Source organism: Alosa sapidissima, chromosome 24, assembly GCF_018492685.1.
Source record: "Alosa sapidissima isolate fAloSap1 chromosome 24, fAloSap1.pri, whole genome shotgun sequence".
Lineage (NCBI taxonomy): Eukaryota > Metazoa > Chordata > Actinopteri > Clupeiformes > Clupeidae > Alosa > Alosa sapidissima.
This window is the reverse complement of record NC_055980.1, coordinates 17901943-17921092: the sequence shown is the minus strand read 5'-3', so window position 1 is coordinate 17921092 and position 19150 is coordinate 17901943. Positions and strand designations below refer to the sequence as shown.

General features: G+C 42.8%; 1 protein-coding gene and 1 long non-coding RNA gene across 2 annotated transcripts in view; one reads left to right on the top strand and one right to left on the bottom strand.

Annotated features, from left to right (window-relative positions):
- The window catches only part of LOC121700789, a 34745-nt gene extending 24456 nt beyond the window's left edge, over positions 1 to 10289 (bottom strand). The window contains exons 1-2 of the long non-coding RNA XR_006027285.1: positions 10187 to 10289; positions 5447 to 5615 (exon numbers count right to left, since the gene is read on the bottom strand). This is a non-coding gene — a long non-coding RNA (uncharacterized LOC121700789). The remainder of the gene's footprint in view (positions 1 to 5446; positions 5616 to 10186) is intronic.
- The window catches only part of lrp2b (low density lipoprotein receptor-related protein 2b), a 67461-nt gene that overhangs the window by 636 nt on the left and 47675 nt on the right, over positions 1 to 19150 (top strand). Inside the window, 19 exon segments of the mRNA XM_042084024.1 lie at positions 2449 to 2559; positions 3353 to 3475; positions 4342 to 4458; positions 5262 to 5372; positions 5461 to 5577; positions 6023 to 6139; positions 6425 to 6568; positions 10981 to 11097; positions 11610 to 11738; positions 12000 to 12169; positions 12475 to 12698; positions 13304 to 13513; positions 14531 to 14733; positions 15207 to 15347; positions 15771 to 15980; positions 16624 to 16816; positions 17161 to 17286; positions 18453 to 18583; positions 18932 to 19069. Of these exon segments, the coding sequence (XP_041939958.1) occupies positions 2449 to 2559; positions 3353 to 3475; positions 4342 to 4458; positions 5262 to 5372; positions 5461 to 5577; positions 6023 to 6139; positions 6425 to 6568; positions 10981 to 11097; positions 11610 to 11738; positions 12000 to 12169; positions 12475 to 12698; positions 13304 to 13513; positions 14531 to 14733; positions 15207 to 15347; positions 15771 to 15980; positions 16624 to 16816; positions 17161 to 17286; positions 18453 to 18583; positions 18932 to 19069 (2832 nt within the window).

The window sequence follows — 19150 nt, the reverse complement described above, 5'->3', positions numbered from 1 at the left end:
GTTGACTGCTCAATTGTTACATCTTTTTTTTACTGTTTTCACATAGTCATTATGTGACTTTGGAAGGATGCAAGCATTTTTAGCAGGTTAACTATTAATGTGTGTCGATGAAGATTTGAAACAAATGATTTAGTACACTTTGCCTTTTGCAATGACAGGTATTGGTTTAGATACTTCATCACCTGAGTACATATTGACCTTTAACCATAGATGCACTTGAACTCACACTTAAACTGGCATGGTATCACTTTAATATGGTGCAATTTGTCAATCGTAACTAAACCACTTAACTAAAATTTACTACAATTGCCAAACTAATTCAATATTTTAGTCTCACATTCCACGTCATGTTAGGATAAACATGTCATCGCCTCTTCTGTGCTTATAAAACCCTACAGACCATACATGCCTGAGACTAGTCATGAGATCGATCATATATGTAAAAAGATAAAAGGCCTTTACTAGGCCAAATCACAAGAGAAAGGGTTCAAATGGCTGCCAACGGAAGCCATACAGACCCCCATAAACACGGTTACTGATTCATCCTTGTTATTTCTACCTGCATATAGTCATCTGTGAAATATATCTAATAAACTTAACGGACGGACTTAGTACTCCTAACCCACCAGAGTTAGGAAAGATGAATTGTAATGGTGGTGAAGTGTAACGACTCATTAATAAAGTCTGAATGTGCTGTTTCATCCAAAAGTCTTTTGTGAGCAAAAAAAACTTATTTAGAGCAGGGGTCCCCAACCTTTTATGTACCGGTTTGATTCCCGGTTCCCGGTTTGATTCCCATTGTCTTTTCACGGAGCGGGTCGGGGGTTCCATGTTCCATATGTGTTGTGCATGCATTACTTGAAAAGAACTAGCTCCAGTTAACAGTGAAGGTAACGAACTCTTAAAAATGTGAAAAACGTGAACTTGAAGAAGTGAAAATTGAACAATATGAACTATGAAAATTGAACAACTTGAAGCTACATCTATCAAGTGTGAACATGCTTAACAAAATAGGCTATGGGAACAAAACATGGGAACTAAACGTGCATTACAAATATAATCAGTGGGAGCCCTGTGCTTGTTTCCCTGCAACAAGAAGGTTCCATCAGGGGGTGATGGAAGACAGTGACACGGTCCCTCAGTCTGTTTGAAATGTCCAGTCGATTGCGCAATTTGGTCTTAGTTGCAGTCATTGCAGAAAACCCGGCCTCGCATAGATACGTGGTGGGAAATGGTAGCAACGTTTTCAGCGCTTTTACGGCTATCTCAGGATATTCTGCTTTGGTTTTGATCCAAAAACCCGCCAGAGAGGTTTCCTCATACTCTTAAGACCACCGTCATTTTCAATTTCGATCAACTGCTCTTCCTCCTGCGCTGACAAGTTATGACTATTCGGGATATTGACAAATGGGTTACGGACCCACTCATTGGTTTGCCGTGGATCTTTGGAGGATGAGAAGTAGCCTAACGCTCAAACTCATTTGAAAGCGCAACAAGGTGATCGCGCACCAGCTGCGAGAGAAAGGGCCCTGCCTCAGTCTCTCCCAAAACCCCCACTACTGTTTGGAACATATCAAATACACCCCGTCCCCATTCGTCCCCACAAATCAAGCTTGGCTTTAAATGCAGCTACTTTATCTGCCAGTTTAAAGACAGTCGTCATTCTCCCCTGGAGTGACAGGTTGAGGTAATTAAGCAACCCGAATATGCCACAAAAGCGAGTTTTGACACCCAGTCCTCATCACTAAAATGTGCAGCGGTGACTTTTTTTCTGTAAGAAATCTCTGCAGCGGCTCTCGAACACTCTGGCCAGTGACCTGCTAAAGATGCTTGTTTTTTGTTGCTCATTCTAGCAGTTTAGCTAACTTTGTGTGACACTACCGTTCGCCAAGAACTGATCAAGTGAAGTGAGCTGACCTAAGGCTGCTCAGCGCTGAAGGCAATATGTAAAGTGTTGAAGGCGGGACAGACAGACGTAAGAAAATAGACCTTGAAAAATGCAAACATGCGTGCAATCAAACAACTGCATATAGGCCTATGCCATGTAAAAACGTGACAATATTGCGAATTAAATTGAGTTTAGTTTGTATGCATTTTTTAAAACTCATGTCGTAAGCTACGGCCCGGTTAGGAATGTCCCACGGCCCGGTAGGCCCTACCGCTTGTGGTTGGGGACCGCTGATTTAGAGGACTATCAAATTGATGTCTGATGTCTTACCAACATGGTTTTTGAAATCTGACTTTCAAGTTTATTACAGCCGTGTACATTCAAACATGTGCTACTTTACAAGGTGTCAGTGATGTCTAACACCCTCTAAGGCTGCCCTTACCAAACAAGTAACCTGCACTCACAAAGTGAACCTTTCCTTTGCTAATCTGCTATTTTCCTGAGGCAAGAGTCTCCACAGCTCCGACTGACTAACTGACTGGTTCTGTGTGTTACTACAGGCCAGTGTGACAGCACACAGTTTCAGTGTACTAACGGCCAGTGCATAGACCAGAACTGGAGGTGCGATGGAACTAAGGACTGCACCGACGACTCGGATGAGCTCAACTGCCGTGAGTCGCAGGGCTTCACTCATCACTGCCACATCCCTGATACTGCTTTCTGCTCATACACACACACACACACACACACATGGTATATGGTACATGTGGTATATGGTAAATGAACTGAATTGATATAGCTTTTCTATTCATCAGAGCTCTCAAAGCGCTTTACAAGTCCATGGCTCACATTCACACATTCAGACACACACATATCGACGGTGGAGCCTGCCCTGTAAAATGCCAGCCTACACGACAGGAGCAGTCTGGGGTTCAGGGCTCGAATTACGTGGGAGCCAGAGGGAGCCGAGATCCCATAGAGTGAGGACTGGCTCCCATGAAAGCAACAAAGTCAAAAACCTGAGGGGGTCTCTCATATCTGAAGGTGTCTGGCATTGTAATTTAATCTTAAACAACCGCTCATTGTCGATCCCTGTGCGATCTCTTACCATTAAAGACGTTAAATTAAAATATAGGCTACTACGGGACGTAGACCCACACTACGCTCTTGAACGCAGCATGACACCTTACCACCACACCACTAGACTATATGAGCAAACCGTATCGATTTGACAGCACTCGCAAATCTGAAGAAGTCACCCTGCTTTGATGTGAGTGTTTTGTCTATTTACATATCATTCCCGTTGTGCTTTTGAGCAAGGCACTTAAAACTCCCAGTTGCTCTGGGGAGAATGTCCCTTGTAATATAATTTACATATGTAAAATATGAAAGAAAAGAAAAAACGCTCACAGTGTTTTTGAAAAAGGCAACACTCACAGTGTGTGTGTGTGTTTTTGTTTGCAGCGGCAGCCTCATGCAGCTCTCAGCAGTTCCAGTGTGTGACGGGGGGCGAATGCATTTCACTGGCGTTTGTGTGTGATGGAGAGAACGACTGCATAGATGGCTCAGATGAACAGAGGGCCTGCAGTGAGTTGGATGGATTGAGCACACACACACAAATCAATACACACACACACACACACACACACACACAAAATATGATAAGATAAGGGAATCTACCACCAGCTGTTAAAATGCAAAAACATTATTGTGACTAAAAGGTGCAGTCAGTGATTGCACACGATTTCAAACCCATAACATTTTTTATAAGGCAAAATGTGACTGTCCTGTATGTAAGCTATGTACGAGGCAGTCAAGGAATCCACGGCCCTGATGAAGACTCTTACGAGTCGAAACGTGTAGGCGTATCCATTAGAATAAAGGATTTTTAACTTGATCAGTGAGCCTTGGTTTCTTTGACTACCTCATGCATATAGTAGCTTACATACAGGACAGTCACTTAACTTCTGTTGTCCGCGCTCGAAGAGCACCTGATCTTATTAAATAGTTATTTGGCCCCACGCGGCACTCGCCCTCTCCTATCTTCCCAGAACATTTTTTTTCACATTCAGCAATCATATCTTTATGATCCACTAGCTGCTTATTCTGTGAGCTCTGTAAAAAAAAGGGGAGGGAACCTGTCCCCTGTATGGGAATGCTGGAGGTAGGGGTGAGCTACCTCTCTGGTCCTTGGTTGAAATGTAATGTATGTTGTTGTTTTGGACAAAAGTGTCTGCTAATAATTAAAAAAAAATGAAATATAAACATAAACAAACCTGTCTTCCTGCGCAATCACTGACTGCACCTTTAATTGTGCATGATGCACTGCAGTAAAGAGTAAAGAAGTAGAAAGTAAAAGTGTTTTGCACTTTAACAGTTGGATTTTTTTTTGCTGTTTAGTCAGGAAGTCCAGACAGTGATGTGGGTTCATTTCCGCTCTCTCTATCCGACAGATGGCCAGACATGTGGTCCACACCAGTTCAGGTGTCAGGAGGGCCAGTGCATCCCACAGCAGTACCGGTGCGATCACGTGAAAGACTGCGTGGACAACTCGGACGAGACCAGCTGCAGTGAGCTGCTATTTCAACCTTTTCATTTGGTCTATATAGTTGAAGGCTACATAAAAACATTTGATTAACTTAATAAACAGTTCCATGAGGGACATGAGGGACATCCAGTTTTCACATGTTACATATTTTTCATATTACATGATATTTTCATGTAGCTTGGGTGACACACACACACACACACACACAGAGACACACACAAACACACACACACACACACACACACACACACACACACACACACACACACACACACACTAACAGACCCAGACACACATGCGTAGACAGGGTTCAAGTTAGTTAGATATATTATTATGATAAAAGATTGGAAAAAAAATAATTTGGAAATTTTACTACCAACAGGCAAGGTTAGTCATGTCAGTCTGAGTTGTAAAGTGATTTGGTCTGTCTGAGACAAATGTTCCAATCTTGTTCTTATTAAAGTATGTAATTTTTCCTTGCTTTATGCGATGCCTGTTGTGCACATTTGCATCATTAAGCCATAAAGTTCACTTGTATCATTGTCAAATGCAAGTTATGCATTTTTTTAACAAGACTTTTTTAATGAGTTTGTTTGACTTTGAACTCACCAAAGAGTCTGTCATACATCTTAGGCTTATGCCACCAACAAAGATGCCATTCACTTTTTAAGTCACATAGAGTAACCAGCATTTTTACATTCAACAAGGCTTTAACTTTATGCCATGTTACCTTAGCCACCATGAGAACCGTTACCCAGCGGTAAATATAAATGTTTTAACGAAAGCAACAACATTCTCTGTAAAGCACTCTTTTGTTGCACACAGACTACCCGAGCTGTCCAGAGAAAACGTGTGCCAATGGTGCCTGTTACAACAACACACAACACTGCAACGGACTATTGGACTGCAGAGATGGATCGGACGAGTACAACTGCAGTAAGTTATCAGTTCAGATGTCAGGGTGAAAATAGGAAAGATACTGTTGAATTGGCTGATTTAACCATTCGTACCATGTCCTCCTCAGCAACGGAGCACTGTCCACTCCATCAGTACCAGTGTGCCAATGGCTACTGCATCCCCATGTCATTCGTGTGTGACCACTGGGACGACTGTGGTGACCATAGCGATGAAGAAGGTTGCGGTGAGTAGGCCGTAGATCATTTCTCACCGTCACTTGATCTATAAAGGGAATAGGCAAACTTTATAGACAGAGAGGACATCAAGCTAACAGCAACATTTAGTGATCTTTAGACATACACTGAACATTCATTTCGACAGCAATAAAGGAAGTTGCAGTAATTGGTGGATACTTTGTCACCGTCATTGATCTATAAATGAATAGACAAACTTTATAGACTGAGGAAGTGGGTTTAGACATGCAATGAAAGTAAAATGGCTATTTACAGAGTATGAGAGCAACATGGGTCTTTAGACATAGCCTACAATGAACGTCAAAAGATCATGCTATACATTTCAACCGAGATGAAGATGGTTTTGGTGGGTAGGCTTTGGTGGGTAGAAGATGGTTTTGGTGGGTAGACATGCATTGAACATAAATAAAGTGTTATATATTCATGTCAACACAGCGTATCAGAGCTGCAGCGGGTCACAGTTCACATGTACCAGTGGCCGATGCATCCCGCAGGACTGGGTTTGCGACGCCTTCAATGACTGCGGAGACTACAGCGATGAAAAGGGATGTGGTGAGTAGTTCTTTCACATCGCAATTTCACACTAATGTCGTGGACACCATAAGGTGCATTGACGCGTGCTGTCTGTTTAGAAGTTCAGACTTCACTGTGTTGACAGCGTAGCCCAATTTATTTCATGCCAACCTCAGCAGACAATGAGCTGGACGCTTGAACTTTGCCCTTGTTAACTTTTTTTACAGGAGCTTTTTAGAAATTCAGTCACGAAAACTCGTGAAAACTAACTTGTGTTTTTCGTGTGGGCGTCTTTGAATGGTGTGTGTGAAATCTGATTCCCAGATGGTCATGTGAGAGACTGTTACCCCGGTGAGTGGCCGTGCCCGGACTCGCCTACCTGCGTGGCCATCAGCAAAGTGTGCGACGGCCGTCCTGACTGCCCCGGTGGCACAGACGAAGCCAACAGCACAGCCCAGCTGACCTGTGGTGAGTTCCTCCTAATACCCCGCCCTAATACCCCCCCCCCCCCCCACACACACACACAGCTCACATGTCCTGGGTGGTGCAACTAAAAAAAACAGTAGGCACGGCTGAAGTGCCCTTGAGCAAGGCACCTAACCCCTCACTGCTCCCCGAGTGCCGCTGTTGTTGCAGGCAGCTCACTGCGCCGGGATTAGTGTGTGCTTCACCTCACTGTGTGTGCTGAGTGTGTTTCACTAATTCTTGGATTGGGATAAATGCAGAGACCAAATTTTCCTCACGGGATCAAAAGAGTATATATACTTATACTTACTTATCTCCAAAAATCTAATCTATATAGCATGCTATGTCCGAAGCTGGGCAGTGGGTTCACTATATATTTTCTAATAACAAATATCTTCCACTAAAGCTCCAGAGTGGTATCTGTATACTTTCTATATTGTAAATGCTATATTTAACTGCACTACACAGTGTATGTCAACATACCCAGGGTTCATGTGCAGTGCTGGGCCCCCTGAGTCATTTAGGATTCGTTCTGTTCCTGTTCCCCACCAACTCACCGTCTACACTAGCCTGACGAGCCAGACCCACATTAAAATGTAGCCCTGGCCTAGGGGCGCGTCTAGATTTCTAGGCTACGTCTACACAGTAGGTGTATTTACCACATTGGTCATTGGCCAATCAACAACCTTTACATTTATTCATTTAGCAGATGCTTTTATCCAAAACGACTTAGCCATGACAATTATATTACAAGGGGCATTGTCCCTGGAGATCTAGCCTGACGAGCCAGATCCACATTAAAATGTAGGGTCTGGGTACTCACCGTTCGCAGTGCTCAGTCCGAGGGGCGGGATAATCAGTTGTCTTTCAAATTCCCTCTGCACGCAATAGGACAGCGGCAGCGCTATGATCGAGTCCCATGCGTTTCCCACCAGCGGAGCTAGTTGGCTAGTTCAAACGTTTGGCAACTTAATAAAAGCTTAACTCGTGTCACACTGTTCGCCAGCAGCAACAACCATCTTATTTGTTTTCAAGTAGCAGGGAATTCAAGCCAAACGTTGCAACTCTGCCATCAATCATTATGTTAAGCCCACCTAACGACTCTATACACGATTTCATTTGCCTGATTAAGTTTCGATTTCTGGAGCTCACAAGCCAACGGAGAGTTGCTAGACTAGCCCTGGCAGTAAATGTAATTGGCTGCCGCTAGATTTCTAGGCTACTGGAGATCCTTAGGTCGGAATGAATGACCCCCCCACCCCGGTCAACTTTAACACAAGGTGCTGAGCACAGGGAACACTGAGAAGCTCATTGCAGTCTTTTACAGAAATGTAATTGAGTGCAATTCCATTGTGACCTTCACATTAACTCTGAGTCACATTTTATGACACAGTAGCATCATTTTATTGTTTTCTGTCACGTTTTGCTGCCAGTAAACCTGGTCGCAGTGGTTGGGATTTTTGCCAGTGTTTCAGTCATAGGCACCGGAAGCACAGTGGCCGGGGGGCCCCTCACTTTTGGCTCAAAATATCTTTTAATAAACAAAATCATCCACGAAAAAAAAAAAAAAACTCCGCGCAAAAAACGGAGAGAGGTGTGAACCAGTATAGCGGTAGTAGCCCGCGTCTAATATAGCCTTAAACTTTCTGCCCATGGGTCAAAACCGATGAGCAAAACACCGGCAGAGCGCCCAGGCAACACCCCCAGGGAGCAGACAGCGCTTCACTTTGAGACGTTCATTCTCAATCAATGCAACATGTGTGGAGGGATGGATTTGAAATGTAGCCAAATACAATAACATTTATTCAGGTCTGGTATGATTGATTGTATTGTAAAGTTCCTGAGTTAAGCGTAATGTCCTCCTGTGCATCGGAGACTCCAACTCTACAGCTCCAGCTGTCACCTCGGGATGGCTTCAAATTGTGCTTTCAATGTATCTGCGGCCTAGGCCTACTGTTTGTTTATTCTCCAGAGGCAGTGGTTGTCATTAGCCTATGGACCCTTTCAAGAGAGTTCCATTATCAGCATCATAGTTGGCCCCACAAGACTTCCGTTTTAACATTCCATATGTTATCTTAATGCAGAGGAAGTAGATTGGGGCCCAAATAGAACGTTCACGCATTGTTTTTGTTTTTATCGATGAAAGGGTCCATATTAATTGTGAGCAATTATTGAAGTTATGAATCTGTTGGATAACCACATTAAGCCTATTGCGCGACATGAGATTAAATTAATATGTAATATAATATATAATATTAATAATGTAATTAATATAATTAATAAATGATATACCCGAAACATGTAGCCTAATCTACCAAGCCTTCGCAAGGTTTGTATGATATCACTTAAGATTACCAGCAATGTTCAAATAGACCAGGGTAACCTATTTATTTTTATTTTCTGTGTCCCCGTTTCCCAAAACCACATTTGCTGATGCGAACTTCTGCTGACAAAAAGGAGGCTGCATTTCGTGTGGACATCTTAATGCAGTTTAAGGGTGATTTATGCTTCTTACTTGTGAGCCTACGTGGGTCAGCGGCAGTCATTCTCGCGTTCTCCTTTACAGCAACAAGACACAATTCCTCATAGCCTCGCCCTTTACTCATTGTCTTCATCTTTTTTCCCCCGCTTAGTTAATTAGCAAGTTACTACCAGAAGCTCAAAAATGCCGTCATGTAAGCTACTTTCTAAATATTCAACATAATCGGAAGCAGCTGCAATTGTAACAGGACATTTTGAAAGAGACCTGCTGCGTCTACTTTGATAAGCAGCGTCATGAACCGCACTCAAATACGGTAGGCCCTATGTTTTGTTTAACTTCAAATAACATAGGCTTTGTCTGTCCACTTTTGAAATTACATGCGGGGCTGAACCCCTGCCAAATGCGTTTGTGGTCCTATCATGTGGTCATTACAAAAAAGTAATGTATTAGGCCTACACATTACTCGCTACTGTAAAAAAAAAAATCTATTGCATTAGGCTACTTCTTTACTCTCTATGAGGATTAACAAGTTACACTAGGCTACTTTGTTGAAATGTTTCTATGGACATTATAGATATCGTCCCCTTTTATTTATTATTTAATTAATTACAGTTGTGAAACATTAGGTAGCATAATCTAGTCCAAACCAAGTTGCGCTGTAGGCCTACCAGGCATTTCTTACAGATAGCTAATCTGCCTTCAAAAGTTAATGAACACGGCACTTCCTAGTGCTTTTAAAAATTGTGCAAGTTCGAATTGCTTTATGGAAGCGTTGCTGCCCAGCTCGCACACATTCCTTCATAAAAGTTGAATGGTGACATGCACACAACTTGCGAAACATTGAACTGCTTTGAGTGAAGTGCGTTTGCCAGTTGCGTTCCTTCTGTCATTAATAGCCTAGATGCTCTTCTTCACACTGAAAACAGTGGCAGTCCTAGCTTGTAACACCCTGTTATTTTTATGGAATCAATTTGTGGTGTGATTGACATCAGACTAGTCATTAGTTAGTTGTGCACTGTTTCCCGCTCAGTAGTAAGGTAATAGCCTTCTCCGATGAGTTTTAGTTATTCGTGTCGCCCTCACCAGAATTCTGAATATCTTTGCTCGCACACTGTAGGAACTGTAATGTGATTACTGACCCGTTGCACCCAACTCTGCTCAGCTACGAGTAGTCTAGAGAAAGAATCTCCAGTGAAGAATGAAGAAGAACTACGCAGGCTATTACGAACGCACACATTTTGTTTGCGCAAGAAAGACAAAATACAGCAGGCGATTTTTTTTTTTTTGGGGGGGGGGGGGGGGTCGTTATCTTGCCTCTGCACTTTTAAACTCGTTCCGGCGCCCCTGGTTTCAGTGCAGTTTTCGGTAACACAAGGTATCTACATAAGAGTGACATGACACTGTAAACATTACAAACAAGTCATAAACGTTTATGCTTTAACGCTTCTGTCACTCTAAAGTGTCATTCGGTTGTTCGGTTGCTGTCATGATTGGGTTAGGGTTAGTGTTCGTGTCAGAGTTATGACCGTGTCATGTGACTTTTATGTAGAAACCTTCAAGTAAAGTGTTCCCATACAGGATGTGACTCTAGTCTATAATAATCTGCCCACCAAGAAGTTTCTCATCCCCAACTACTATTACTGATTATCTGAGTGTGTGACAGAAACCATAATCCATGACCTCATTTATTTGATGAATTGTCATCAAATAAATGAGCTCCTTTCATACAAGATTCATACAAGTCTTTTTCAGTAGCATTAATAACATTGAAGCAGAGTTAAACGTTTTATTGCGTATTACCTATCCAAGAAAGCAAATTCATTTAGCACATTCATTTAGCATTTCGTATGTTCTCTGCTATTTTATTCCCACATAAATTGACTATTGTGGCTGTGTGGGTAGTTTCTCTCTGATTAACTTTTCTCTTTCTCAGGTCTTCAGCAGTGCTCTGCTCTCAGTTGCGAGTACCGTTGCCATGCCACCCCACAGGGAGGAGCCTGCTACTGCCCCGATGGCTACATCGTGGCCAATGACAGTCGTACGTGTGTGGGTGAGTGCAGGAGAGAGAATGTATTCTATATTCTGTCATTCAGTTTGACTATCAAGTTGGTTAATTGACGAAAGCATAGCCTATTCAATGTCAAGCATGGGTATTTTAGATGGTTGAGGAATGTTATGCCAGTCCTCAAGGTCAAGGTTACTAGGTTATCTCCCAAGGGAGAAATGTGTTTCGGATAAAAGGTCAAGGATGCCACAGCCACAATACAACAGACATCACAGGACATACACGTAGAGTAAATCAAAAATACATTATGAATGGGCACACATTCACAACCATCCGTCATGACAAAATCCTACCCATAATCCATCCTGCATAATTCCACATAGCTCCTTCCTTTAATGTCTGTTGAGAGAAATGAAATTGACACTAGTACTAATGTGGTTTCCACTGATGTTCTGCCAGTTGGTTAGATTAGCCAGGTTATGTCAAATCTTCATGACAGTTTAGACGCAGCACACATCAACTTTGTAATGATAAAGCCGTCTGTTGTCTTGCTCCAGATTATAATGACTGCAACATCTGGGGAATCTGTGACCACTTCTGCGAGGACCGTCCAGGGTCGCACCGTTGTAGCTGTGCTGACGGGTACTTCCTGGAACAAGGTCACATGTGCAAGGCCAATGTGTCAGGTATACACCACACCCACAAATAAGTGAGCCACTACAGTTTAATTTACAATAAATAATGACTGGAAAGGCTTTATATATCATCTTTAACTCTAAGTGGAGTTATAAGTTAACTGTTTATTAGTTACCGGAGTAGTTAAATGTTGATTACTAAGCACCAGTCACTTTAGTTCTTTGACCTTTTTTTTCTTACTATGTATTTTTAATCAATGGCTTCCTCATCAGTGTCAGCAATTCCATAATAAATTTCCCTTTTCTGTGTAGAGGGACTTCCTCAGCTAATCTTCACCGACGGCCGTGATGTCAGGATGGCGGATATTCATGGGCGGTTCATCAGAACTCTGGTCCAGTCACCGGGCAAAGGTTATGCTGTCGGCGTAGCCTACCACTGGCACAGTCATCGGGCCTTTTGGTCTGACACAAATGTTCAGAAGGTTGGCATCATTATTACAAATGTATTATTTTATGGTTATTATTAACACTTTAGGGAAAGAGCAGCCTCCATTTCATCCCATAATGTCATGCATTTATACACTTGTACACACAGGCCACTATAGTTTAGTGTAAAAGGCCTACATTTCGTTACCCAGTCAGTGTGTGCTTTACTGAGCTTGACATAGAATGTGACACACACACGCACACACACACACACACACACACACACACGCACACACACACACACACACACACACACACACACACACATTTCATAAACGTTATGCCTCTTCCCTATCCTCAGGTCTTCTCTATAAATTTTGATGGGAGCGATCAGCAGGAGGTTCTGACCGAGGCCGTGCACAGTGTCCAGAACATCGCCGTGGACTGGATCAACTTCAAGCTGTACGTGCTGGAGGCACGAGTGGAGCGCATCGATGTGTGCAACTTCGACGGCAGCAACCGCGTCACCCTGGTGGCTGAAAACCTGGAGAACCCACATGGCCTGGCCCTGGACCCCACGGTCGGGTGAGTGCAGTGTCCTCAGTGTGTAGGACGAAGGGCCTGACGAAGATTCTGTGCGAACAAAACGTTGCCTGTTTTTTAGAGATAAATAAAGTATATTTTTGGAGCCTCTACATCAGTGTTTCTCAAAGTGTGGTCCGGGGACAACTGGTGGTTCGCAAGCTACTGTATCCTAAGTGGCCTGTGAGCAGCTACTGTATCCTAAGTGGTCTGTGAGCAGACATGATAAAATATAATATAGATGAGTTGTTTGCAATATTGAACCAACTTGTATGTAAATCCAAACAGTTCTGCAACACTGCCTAAGCTATGCCAGTTTAAATCACATGAATCCTCTGACACAATAAGCAAGGTGCAAAGACAATGAGCAAGGTGGTTCAGTGAGTAGGCCTATTGTGTAATATACTGTTAAAGTAGGTCTTTTTTTAGCTACAGTAGGTGGTCCGTGAGTTTTTTTTAATTTTTTATTGGCTAAGTGATCCTTGGTCTGACAAAGTTTGAGTTGAGACTGTTGTTGACTGTTCTACATCGTGCAGACCTTCTCTCTCTCCCTCTTACACATACAACACAACATTACTAACGTGAGCTTTCCTCTGTCCCCTGTCCAGGTACATGTTCTTCACAGACATCATAGGCTATGGTGACAACGACATGAAACTGGAGCGTGCCTTCATGGACGGCAGCAATCGATTTGAGCTGGTGAAGACGAGGGTTGGCAATCCGAGTGGTGTTACCCTGGACCTGGTGACCAAAAGGGTGTACTGGACAGACGAGCACTTCAACATGGTACAGACTGTTACCTACAGCGGCCTGGACAGGTAGGCAGAGACAAAATTAAGGATGATGTGAGTGAACTTATTAAGATATACTGTATACACTACCAGTCAAAAGTTTGGAGACACTTAGAAATTACCATTCTGCTCCATTATAGACAGAATACCAACTGAGATCATTTATATATATATATATATATACTTTTTTTGATCCCATGAGGGAAATTTGGTCTCTGCATTTAACCCAATCGGTGAATTAGTGAAACACAAACAGCACACAGTGAACACACAGTGAGGTGAAGCTTAGGTGCCTTGCTCAAGGGCTCTTCAGCCGCGGCCCACTGGTCGGGGCTCGAACCGGCAACCCTCCGGTTACAAGTCCAGATTGCTAACCAGTGGGGCACAGCTGTCCGCATTTGCATTGGTTTTTTACTCAGGGCAGCAGTTTTCAGATTACATCACGTGCTTACATAATTGCAAAAGGTTTCCCCAATGTTTTCTTAGTTAGCTTTTTAAAAGATATCAGATTAGTAAACAGAATGTGCCTTTGCAACGTTGGATGATTGGTTGCTGATAACAGGCAATTCAATTGCATTAAAGATCAGCCATTTCTTTCTACAACAGTTGAGAACCCTTTTGCAATTATGTAAGCACATAATGTAACCTGAAAACTGCTGGTATTCTTTCTATAATGGAGTAGAATGGAAATTTCTAAGTGTCTTCTAAGTAATTTCTAAGTAACTTTTGACTGGTAGTGTATATAAGATATGGCCTTGGATGTAATGTTTTTTTCTAATCTTAGTTGTTTATAGATTTTCATTAAGGATGTAGTTACTGATGGATTTTTTTTACTACTGTACAAATTAATATCTTCTCATCAACTCAAGCTAGAGCTACAACAAGCCTCAGCACATGCCCTTGGCTGATACATTATGATACACTTTATCAAATGTATGAAGAGCATGTAGTCCGTTACTATTGGTCACTCAATATTTGTCATAAATTATAGTCTTAATAATGTTATAATGATAAGTAATAATAATATCACCAATCTCCTTAAAGGAAAATTGTGTTGAATGGAGGCTATCAGGTCCCTCATCCATTTGGCCTGTCTGTCTTTGAGAATCACGCCTTCTTCACCGACTGGACTAAGATGGGTGTCATCCGCACCAACCGCTTCAACGGCAGTGACCCCACGCTCCTGTTCCGGACGGCAGACAAACCTGGGCACATTGTGGTCTCTCACTCTACCCTGCAACCTGTGGGTAAGGAACTGATAAAAAAAAAAATATATACCGAATAAACCTGAATAATCTTAATGCCACTATTTTATTTTAGTTATGGGGGATGGGATTTTTGCATATTTTTGATAGTTGTGATAGGACTAGAGATTGACAGGACATGAGTGGGAAAGAGGGACTGGAGTTGAGTTAGGAAATTAATCAAATGGGTTGGAATCAAACCCAAATGAGGATGCTGCTGCTTGTGTCTCAATATCTCAAATTATCTCATTATCTTACTGTGCAAAAGCTGTGTCAAAATATGTCTCTTCATTCACGGCATTGCGAATGGTTCCACACATTTTGTTGTTCATAGGCTCGATTGGCAAAAATGCTAACCAAAATCTGCAATCTTGATACTGTAACATAATATTTTCAATTAAAAACGAAGCATAAAAGTAAATGATAAACACACAGTGCGTTATGGATCCTCACCCACCTCCTGCCGTTCACTACAGTGCAGAACCCGTGTGGCCGGCACAATGGCGGCTGCCAGCACATCTGTGTGCTGAGCCACCGCACCGACAACGATGGACTGGGCTACCGCTGCAAGTGTCGCCTGGGTTACGACCTCCAGCCTGACCTCCGCACCTGTTTCAGTGAGAGACAGAGCCTATTTCACTCACGTTTAGTCTGTATAGTGAAGAGAGAGGCATTGTACAACATGTCATAAATAAAATTGTTGGTACTTTATTTGAATGAGTCTATAACTCACTGTAAAGGGATTCACACAAGAGTCAGGTGAGGATAATGATACCTAACTTGAACAGATGCTTACAAAGAACTTCTGGTCAATAATGAAACTTTTGGAGAGGTGTCCTTCTCCTTTAAGTTCTGTCAGCTTTTTTCTGTTCTCTTTGAACCTCACCTGGGGCTCTATTTTAAATGATGGGCAAAGTCTAAAGTCTAAATAAACTAATCTAATAAACTGGCAAAATCACCTTGCCTGCAATTTAAATGAGGGCCCCAGACATTTCTGTCTGCTTCAGTTTACTGTGAAAAAAACAACATTATTTTTGCAGAGGTGCGTGACTTCCTGTTGGTGGCGACATCGTATGCGGTGCGGGGGATCCCCCTGAACATATCCATGCAGGAGGACGTCACACTTCCCCTGACCGGTCTGGGGGTCACCTTCAGCGCCTCGGGCGTGGAGTACGATGCCAGCGAGGAGGCCGTGTTCTACAACGACCGCAGCAGGGCCATCATCTACAAGGGTGCCGTCAATGGAACACGTACGTTTGCCCAGATAAACAAGGAGTGCAGTACAGTTAACTGTTGATTAAATGAGGGTAGCAGTAGATTGGGATTGACATTAAATTTGTTAGATTGATGTCAAATGTGTATTGTGTATAATGTGCATACTTGAGGCCTAAGTAAGTTTCTTCTAATTTTACCATTATGGCATAGCCTAGCATTGTCAATTTGGATTTGTGAATTAAATGATTTTGCAAGTACTATTTTAGCCAGTGTGTTACCTGACTTTTGTTGGGGATCAGTTCCGCTAGGCTACCAGTAGGTGTCCTTGTAGAAGCTTGAGCTTAAGGTGAAATAAACACATTATCGCTGTGTCTCCAATAAACACCAGTAAAGATATATAATGAAAGCATGCCTAAATATGTGCTCATTGGAAGTTTTATGTTATGCATGTTTTATGTATGTTATGTATATTATGGATGTAGTCTAGTATTCATGGTATGTGGTCCAGTATGTTATTCATGTATGTACATATGTATGAATCTATGAAGAGTGTGTTTAGCTGATATTTCAAAGCCATAACATATGATGAGCAAGATGCAGTGCTTTACTATATAATTCAAAAACATCTCTATCTATCTATCTATCTATCTATCTATCTATCGTAATTTTTTAACACAGACCAGCAGATTCTGACAGGGTTCCGCGTGGGAACGGTAGAGTCCATGGCCTACGACTGGACCTCCAAGGTTCTTTTCTGGACGTCCAGCACCTACCGATCCGTCTCGGCCTACAAAGTGACGGATGGATCTAGACGGGAAATCGTGGAGCAACTGAAGAACCCCCGCGGCATTGCGATTCACCCCAGCGCAGGGTAATAGAGAGAAAAATAAACAACAACAGAAATATACTGCTCAAAAAAATTAAGGGAAATCTTCAATCATACACTGGATTGGTACTCTGACACTGTTTGGTTCTGATCACAAGTAAAACTTTTGAGGCGAGTGTTTTATTTTCTAAGAACTGTCATTCATTCTGTGAATGTAGTTTGAGAATGGAGAAAAGGGTGGAATGTTTCAAAAAATGTGTTTTAACAATTGTGAAAAACTGTAAGTGTTCTCCTAATTTTTTTGAGCAGTGTATATTTTCAAATATTACAAAGGTATGACACAGTGGTGTACGCTGCTTTTTGTGTCTGTGTGTCTGTTCCCCATGTAGATTGCTGTTCTGGTCGGACTGGTACCGTCCTGCGGTGATCACCCGAGCCTACACAGACGGCAGCAATGCCGTCCCACTCATCAACACCACCCTGGGCTGGCCCAATGGGCTCGCCATCGACTACATGTACAGGCTTTTAATCCTTTTTAAGTTATATTTATGGACTTTTTTTTAGTCTTTATTTGACAGTACAGTGAGGAGATGACAGGAAATGAGTGCCAGAGAGAGATGGGGAGTGAGTGGGTTAGGGAAATGACCTCAGGCCGGACTCGAACCTGTGCCCCTGTGGACATGGATGGATCGATTCTATGGATTCTATTATAATGGTCATTGTTATGATGATGATGATGATGATGAAGACACAGTGATTTAACGTCACATTGCAGTGAACTGACCAAGGGTCTCAGCTATCCCATTATCCCTTCAGCACAGTGATTGAGTTCAGTTCCAGTGTGAGGTGAGTGGGAGTGTCTGAACCCACTCTAGATCCACTATGAACCCACTATAAACCCACTATGAACCCACTCTAGACCCACTCTGAACCCACTATGAACCCACTCTAGACCCACTATGAACCCATTCGGAACCCATTCTGAACCCACTATGAATCCACTATAAACCCACTATGAACCCACTCTAGACCTACTCTGAACCCATTCTGAACCCACTCTAGATCCACTATGAATCCACTATAAACCCACTATGAACCCATTCTGAACCCACTCTAGATCCACTATGAACCCACTCTGAACCCACTATGAACCCACTCTAGACCTACTCTGAACCCACTATGAACCCACTCTAGACCCACTATGAACCCATTCGGAACCCATTCTGAACCCACTATGAATCCACTATAAACCCACTATGAACCCACTCTAGACCTACTCTGAACCCACTATGAACCCATTCTAAACCCACTATGAACCCACTCTGAACCCACTCTGAACCCACTCTGAACCCACTATGAACCCACTCTGAACCCACTATGAACCCATTCTAAACCCACTATGAACCCACTATAAACCCACTATGAACCCACTCTAGACCTACTCTGAACCCACTATGAACCCATTCTAAACCCACTATGAACCCACTCTGAACCCACTCTGAACCCACTATGAACCCACTCTGAACCCACTATGAACCCATTCTAAACCCACTATGAACCCACTATGAACCCACTATGAACCCACTCTGAACCCACTATGAACCCACTCTGAACCCACTCTGAACCCACTCTGAACCGAACCCTCTCTGAACCCACTCTGGCTGCGACTGCTGTGTTTCAGGATGGACAGACTCTACTGGGTGGACGCTCTGCTGGACCGCATCGAGTTTGTGGGCATGGACGGCTCGGACCGCCAGGCCTTCTCCAACATCGGCCAGATCACACAGCCCTTCTCCCTCACCATACACTTAGGTGAGAGGCACTTTTTTAAATATATGAAAAGTCAAGGATTCAAAGATTTAAAAAAAACCCCACTCAGACCTGTATTCATATTCATGATTTTGTTGAAGCTAAAAACATTGAAATCTTTATCTTTCGCACTCTTACAATGTTTCCCTCCCTCCCTCTTCCCTCTTGTGTGTGTGTGTGTGTGTGTGTGTGTGTGTGTGCACTTACATTAAGACTGAGGCCTAACTGTGTATGTAGTTTTTCCCTATCTGTGTATGTATATTGTATCTTTGATAGCGATGATTTAAACACATCAGATGACTCCTGCTCATTCTCTCTGCAATACCTTCTCCCTCATTCCTATCTTTTCAGACCACCTGTTTGTGTCTGACTGGAGAACTAAATCTGTGTTCCGGATGCGGAAGAGAGATGGAGGAAACAGTGTTGTCCTCCGCAAGGGGATCATGGGAGTCATGAACGTGAAGGCCTACTCTGCCGACATCCAGAGCTGTGAGTGCAGGGATGGAGTGGGGTCGAACCATTAAATGATTCATCAATAGAATTGATCGATCCAGTGATTGGTTGATTGAA